Below are 7,933 nucleotides of genomic sequence, written 5' to 3' on the forward strand. Positions count from 1 at the left end.
TGTGATGGTGCTTTGCTGGTAACACTGTCAGTGATTTATTTAAAATGTACGGCATACTTAACCAGCATGGCTAACACAGCATTCTGCAGTGATACGCCATCCCATTTGGTTTGTGCTTAGTGGGACTATAATTCGTTTTTCAACAGGACAATGACCCAACACACCTCCAGGCTGTGTAAGGGCTATTTGACCAAGGAAGAGAGTGATGGAATGCTGCATCAGATGACCTGGCCTCCACAATCACCCAACCTCAGCAGCAACCTATTATTCTTACTTTATATACAGTATTTTGTATTTTTTCCTCAGTAGAGCTTTGAGAACTCTGTAATGAAAAGCTCTATACAAATTAAATGTATTATTTTATTATTATTATTATTATTTAGCATCTAAATGGAGATGAATAATGATTTTATACTGAAGTTTGATCAAATCATATTGCCAATGTGGACGCTGCAGTCAGATAGCTACCTTGTAGTCTCATAGCTTTGATATACCATGTGAATGACACAACGATATTACAGATAATGCTTTTTGATTCTCTTGACTGGAGATACACAACATCATGGAGAAACCAGGCATGGTAAACTGGGACAAACATGACTAGAATTCTAAACCAACAGGTATTAGGCCTAAAGTGTTTCTCTTTGAGCAAAATATGTTGAAAATGTGTTTCTGGTTGAATATGCATATTTTCAACATCTTGTGCTCACTGGGCTGTCATTGGTGGGCAATGAGGGGCCAACACAGTGATGATGTCATTTCCTGTCAATGTTTATTATACAGTACATCCAGACCAATTGGAGAAGGTACGGCTCCCTCATTCAGATCATGACCAATACAAACATTCTTCAGAGTGAACAGTACAGGCAAAGTGAGGTGCATCAAATAACTAAAGCCTTAATTTTAGGACCGATTACGAATCAGGACAAAATCCTGAACATCAGACAATCCAAGGAGAAGCCAATCTTTTGGACGCATGAGGGAAGATCTTGCATCCTATTGGTCAATGGAATCTCTCGACACACTTGGTACGGGTCACGTTCAGCAACGTCACATCTTATAACTCAAGTTTAATATGGGTATTGTAACAAGCTCAACTTAAAACCCAGGATGTTCTTCATTCAGAATGGAATACACATGTCACGTTTGTCTGCTGATGCTCCCAGCAGCGTTAGGGTGTTTTGTTATCAGGTCCCTTGGCTTCCTCTCTGCAGGATGCATGCATCGTCTCATTATGTCATTACGTCATGAGCCATTTCAGTTATGCTGAGCAGGCTCTGTTTTTCTGCTCTGGTGCTCCAAGGTGACAGACTACTACCTCTGTACCAGTCGTGACAGGCCAAATGCGTCACTTCAACGGAGAGAGAGGGAGGAGAGAAGGAGAGAGGGCGAGGAGAGAAAGAGAGAGGAGAGAGCGAGAGGAGAGAGAAGAGAGACATTTGCCCAACAGATGTAAGAGCTGACTTAAATGTCAAACTGTGCATGGGTAAGCAATAAGCATTCTCACACACTCTCTGGGAAAACAGACCACATTCCACCACATTCCAGATTGCCTTAATTAATTTTCTCTCCCCCAACTAGCAGTATACTACCAGTCCCTCTGACAGAACCGAGAACAAATTGTCCTGAACAATGTAAAAAAAAAAAAAAAGCCTATTTTTCTTGTCTTTATAGAACATTGTACATTTGTTTAAACTCTGCACTAAAGCCTATGATTAAATGATGTATTACAAGCAATTTGTCACTTGAGCAAAACATTCTATAATGCAAACGCCTTATTCAAAGCAATGAGCATGTTTTCAAATTGATCTAAGTGAAGGAGAACACATTTAATCAGTAGAGCTTCAAATCCATCTAAACGTATGTAAGGTCAACATGTAAATTTAATAATGAAGGACAATATATAATTTAAAATAAACTGATTAAACCCGGTTTAAAAATATATTTTAGGACTATTAGGCTGCGTTTACACAGGCAGACAATTTCTGATATTTAGCCGAATTATGGGCAAAAGATCTGATCTGATTGTTCAAAAGACCAATTGTCAGAAAAATATCAGAATTGGGCTGCCTGTGTAAACGCAGCCTTACGTTAATTTTAACAGAAGGAAACACTTTCACATCACAAATGAACTATTTAACACAATAGAAGATAAGTACATTCATATACAGAATAGTAAAGTAATATTGTCAGAAAACTTGTTTTGGACCTGTGGTTGATGCAGAACGCTTGATTTTGTTTTAGGCTATCTTTAAACCAGTTCTGATTGACAGTTTTGGATTAGTTGTATGCCTTTAATAGCCTGGTCCCATATCGGTTTATGCTGTCTGACATTGACTATGAGAAAAGGTAAGACACCACAAACAGATATGGGACTGAACCAGGCTATGCCTATCTAGCCTCGTTCTACCACAGCAGCAGTCAGGACTGTGGATCAGGCTAATGTCTATCTATTGTGGCTAACCAAGATACTGTATTTGACTCTGCCGAGTAAGGAGTAGGAGGAGGATACATTTAATTAAACACATTTTAAAACAAGGTTTGTTGAGAAGATATCCAGACAGAGAATAGTATTTTCAACCACAGGCCCTTAACAAGTTAAAGGAACAATATTTATTGAGAAACAGATTTAAACAATACATTCATTCTGCATGTGGGTCCAGAGCGCTTTAGGAAACTTAGTATTTCATAGCAAAACGCAACAACAAAAAAGTACAGCACTGAAAATAGTGCAAGAATTTCAAAGTATTCCAACCTGGCCATTGGTGTTCTGGTTGTCATCATTAGATCAATGGTCATGAATTCATTATTTTACATTTAAGTCATTCAGCAGACACTCTTATCCAGAGTGACAGTAGTTTTTTCATACTGGTCCCCTGTGGGATTTGAACCCACAACCCTGGTGCTGCAAGCATAATGCTCTACCAACTGAGCTACAGAGGACTCCATCTTCACACTAGTATATACACATACATTGTATAAGGCATTTAATGAAGAACCATTGTAGACTTCCAGTATAATTTAATAATATATGTACATAAAAAATACAAGGTGTTTGGGTCTGAAGCATACAATAGGAATTATTCTTGTCTCTGTCTAGCTTACAAATAGCAGGCAGTAACGTACCCTAATCGATATGTAAGCCTATGCAGTGGACTATAATTTATGAACTAAGCAAAAATGTCCAATGCTTATCCAATCAAAAAGTAGAGCATGCATTTAAACTGACCATTGTCTGTTACCGGGGGACAAACTACCTGCCCTACAGCACCTGATGTCACAGGAAAGCCAAAACAATCATCAAGGACAACAACCACCCCAGAGGCACGGCCTGTTCACACCGCTATCATCCAGAAGGCGTGGTCAGTACAGGTACATCAACGCTGGGACCGAGAGACTGAAAAACATATTCTATCTCAAGGCCATCAGACTGTTAAACAGCCATCACTAACACAGAGAGGCTGCTGCCTAACATACAGACTTGAAATCATTGGCCACTTTAATAAATGGATCACTAGTCACTTTAATAATGTTTACATATCTTGCATTACTGATTACTCATATGTATATACTGTATTCTATACTATTCCACTGTATCTTAGTCTATGCCGCTCTGACATTGTTCATCCATATATTTATATATTCTTAATTCCATTCCTTTACTTAGATGTGTGTAGTAGGTATTTGTTGTGAAATTGTTAGATATTACTCGTTAGATATTACTGCACTGTCAGAACTAGAAGCACAAGCATTTCACTACACTCGCAATAACATCTGCTAACCATGTGTATGTGACCAATCACATCTGCTAACCATGTGTATGTGACCAATCACATTTTATTTTATTTGATGCAATAACGTCAATAACATTAAATGTCTGTTTTGCTTTTTTAACCCCTCCCTCTCACGTGACTGACTGTCATCCTTTTGCACAAATCATCCACCCTCCGTCTCTCAGCTAGCCTATCATCTTGTTATACAGTATATACCCTACCTTGTCTCGCTGGCCATGGCATGGCTAACGCAATCCTCAAACATTTCATCAACCGTAAAAGCATTGAGAGGCCAGCTCTGCCATAGTCAAACGAACACAGTTTTGCAAACAGCGCCATTGTCCATCGCTCAGGTCCAATTGAAGGAAATGCACCAGAAAAGGAAGTTGTTCTTGAACCTCTTCTTTTCCAAGGACACAATGTTTTGTCGGATACATTCTGGAAGGTGAGTTAGGCCTGGGTTGCCAGGCAACAAAGAATAGGCCACAGGTGGAAGCGTCCCAGAAGGACCTGGTTTGTTTCTCACGTCCTGAGAGAGCAGACTACTACTCCACTGGGGGTTTGACCTTTGAAGCTCAGAAGATGAGTTGGCTGGGAGATATAGTGAGTGTGCTGGGGAATGCCAAGGCACGTTGCCCTTCGACACCCTGCGGTCCCCCAAGGCCCTCTACCAACCATTCTTTCTGACTCCCCCTTTCTCCGTTTTCCCCCCCTGGTTTTACGAAACAATGCAGCAAAAAAAAATAAAACTCAACTGCACACTGCTCCTCTTCTCTCAGTCCAGTGGGTTGAAAAGGCAGATTGCTCAACGTTCTCCCCCATCCCGTAAGCCTGGGCTTTGTTATGTAACCCTCACTTCTCTCTTTGCATAACTTAAGAGGTACTGAGAAAAGGAAGTGTTTCCATGTTACCTCACGCTCCAATACCTGCACCGTGACTCTCTTCTTCTGTCATTCCCACTTCTTTCAACACAAAGCAAATAAAAAAATTATCGACCAACCACATCAAAGCGATTACATTTTTCGTTGTTTTTGCCTTTGTACAAGTACGGTTTGTATGGTTTCATACAACAACTTTTAGTTTTACAGATGCACCATGTGAGTCCCATAGCCTCCAAACCATCCCAGACATACAATATACACTCTTTAGTCCACAGAGGGCCAGCTTCCTGGAATCAATAAGAGCTCAGGGGGGGGGGGGGGGGTTGTAGCCTCAAGGAGGGGTAACAGTCTGGGAATGGTGTCAGTCAGTAGACTAAGGGTCATTTGAGCTTGACGGGCCAGGGAAGACACGTACGGAGTCCCAGCATGGAGGAGAAGACAATGGTGGGCCGGTGCTTCCTGAATCGCAGCCCCTTCTTGAGCCGCTCGCTGTTCTCGGCCGCGTATATCTCCCCCTGCTGGGCGCCGCAGGCAATGCGGGTCAACACCTCGCCATGCTCCACCGCCTCCTGCTCCGAGCGCACGAACACCTCCCGGAGCTCCTCCAGGCGTCGCTCCATCTCCCGGATGACCCGCTGGCGCTCTTCCATCTCTAGCAGGCGCCGACGGGCCGCTTCAAACTCCATGCTAGAGCTGGGGGTCACCATCTTGGAGGAGGGGGCTGTGGTAGCCGTCGAGGGGGGCTCCGAGCCGTACAGGGCCGTGGTCACCCGCCTAAAGTCGCCCATAGAGATGGAGCGTCGGGTGGCAGGCGATGGGAGCGGGAGGGCCAGGGTGCCGGAGGCTGAGAAAGGGAGGGCGAGAGGGGCTGCCAAGGCCTCAGGGGGACGGTGGGGATCCATGTCGTCTGTGGTGTCTGCGGCATGTGCTTGTCTGTGGCGTTTCTTCATGGCTGGGTGCGAGCATCCGTCCAAGCTGCTGTTGTTGATTCTAGTGCTCCGTGGGAGAGCAGTGTGCTGCCTCAGAGCCTCTCCATTCATTTATAAGGGATCGGAGCTCAGCACAGCGCTTTACGGGGAGGAGTCCACTCGCTCCTCATTGGTTGCTTGCTTCCCGTTGAATGCCGATTGGCTGCTTGTCCCGCTCCCCTCTCGATCTCCAATGCTCTTAGTCTGCTTCAACAGGAAAAGGAAAAGACGGATAACATATATTCTATCCCTTTTCCTCTCCTCTCTGTGGTTGGCTCAGTATGTGTGTTGTGTGAGCCGCTCTCCTCTCTGCCCTCCCTCCCTCCCACCAGCTGGGATCAATCCATCCTCCTCTCCCACTCTGCTCGTTGCCCATAGCAACGCAGTCTCGACATCAGATGGCAAGTGGGGGAGGGAGGGGTGGTGTTCAGATTGTCTCCCTCTCTCGTTTATCCCCCTTTCCAACTATTCCCCCTCCTTCTCCCCCTCCTATCATTCACCGTCTGGCCCTGAAATGTAATTTCTTTATTGTTTGAACTAGCTCCATGACAAACTTCACCCAGTAGATTCAGTGTCTCAGACTCCTTATCCAGTAGTCATCCCCCCCCACCACACACACACACACACACCACCTGAGGAATGATCAGACACCCTTGCACCACCTGTTTGGTCCATTCCCCTGCTAGCTGATCAAGCCGGATGCTCTAACTCAAGGATGAACTATTTATTAATTTTGATATAACGAAAAAGGAAAAGCCTTACTGTTGCTAACAAACACATGAAGCTAGTGGCATATAGAGCATGTAGAGCACCCAACCATGTGAATACAAGACGTGAACGGCGAGGCTGAATGGTGTCCTCACTAATAGAAGACACGTCACACCTCTAGATTCCTGTGATCTTGTGGTGATGAGGGATGTGTTTGGGAGATGTAATTACTTTTGTCCACATCCATGCTGTCAGTGATTGCACTAAACAACAGAAGAAGTAAAGCAGGAAGAGGAGGAAGGGTCGTACCGTAGAATATGTAACAACCAGTGCGCCTTTATCAATACATCTGTCAACTCAGAGCACCTAAGGGGCGTATCCACAAAGCGTCTCAGAGTAGGAAAGCTGATCTATATAATTGTATTCATTATGATCTAAAAAAGGCGAATTTGATCCTAGATCAGCACTCTGAGACGCTTTGTGATTAATAATGGGCCCAGATCTAGAACAACGTTCAGAGACCGACATCCTGTTAGCTGGTGTTGTACGTTAAAACACACACTACTACATAAGCTACTCAGACCTGTGTTCAAATACTATCAGGTATTTCAATTACTTTTCAAAACATTTCAAACAAGTATTTTGAGGCTACTGTTGTGTACATGAGAAAGATTAAGCGGTAGCCATGGTTATTTTGACCTTAGGTATCTAATGGAGGCTTTCTGTTGTTGGTTCCATTTGCTGTCACCATAGCTGTCTAGACAATTATTGACCAGATGCTTTCAGTCATGCCAGGCTAGGTGGAAAGAACACAACAAGGAAAGAGAGAGATCGATCTGGGGTGGAGGTACATACAGTATTGGTTCATAGTGGTAGTGAGGGTGGGAGCGAGAGTGTTACTTTAAATAGCCGCTTTTAAAAGCTACTACCTTGGATGAGTAACGTTAGTGGCAATTAACTGAGCATGATTGGGTGGGTGGAAATGGGAGATGGTGCTCACTCAGCCATGGTTTTTATCTCCGGATCTGCATGACATCAGAAACTATCAACTGCTGCTACCGCTACTGCTCTTACTTTAACGAGAGCGAAAGAGCGAGAGAAAGAGAGGGAAAGAAAGAGAAAGGAAGTTAGAGGGAAAGAGAGAGAGAAAGAGGGCTAGAGGCTAAAGGAGGGCTTGTGTGGCTTTGGGAGTGAGTGATATTAGGATTAACTGGGGTTGGTTGGTGGGTTTAGGGAGTGAGTGATATTAGGATTAACGGGTTAGTTGGAGGGTTTTGGGAGTGAGTGATGTTAGGATTAACTGGGGTTGGTTGGAGGGTTTTGGGAGTGAGTGATATTAGGATTAACTGGGGTTGGTTGGAGGGTTTAGGGAGTGAGTGATATTAGGATTAACTGGGGTTAGTTGGAGGGTTTTGGGAGTGAGTGATGTTAGGATTAACTGGGGTTGGTTGGAGGGTTTTGGGAGTGAGTGATGTTAGGATTAACTGGGGTTGGTTGGAGGGTTTTGGGAGTGAGTGATATTAGGATTAACTGGGGTTGGTTGGAGGGTTTAGGGAGTGAGTGATATTAGGATTAACTGGGGTTAGTTGGAGGGTTTTGGGAG

The 7,933-nt window shown here is 43.9% G+C and overlaps 1 protein-coding gene across 1 annotated transcript; it reads right to left on the reverse strand.

The window, feature by feature from the left end:
- Window positions 1–750: 750 nt before the first annotated feature.
- On the reverse strand, window positions 751–5,958 carry LOC139553882 (TMF-regulated nuclear protein 1-like). The gene has a single exon (XM_071366635.1). The coding sequence runs from the start codon at window positions 5,692–5,694 to the stop codon at window positions 5,035–5,037; it is 660 nt and encodes a 219-aa protein (XP_071222736.1). The 5' UTR covers window positions 5,695–5,958; the 3' UTR covers window positions 751–5,034.
- Window positions 5,959–7,933: the final 1,975 nt, after the last annotated feature.

Source organism: Salvelinus alpinus, chromosome 25, assembly GCF_045679555.1.
Source record: "Salvelinus alpinus chromosome 25, SLU_Salpinus.1, whole genome shotgun sequence".
NCBI lineage: Eukaryota > Metazoa > Chordata > Actinopteri > Salmoniformes > Salmonidae > Salvelinus > Salvelinus alpinus.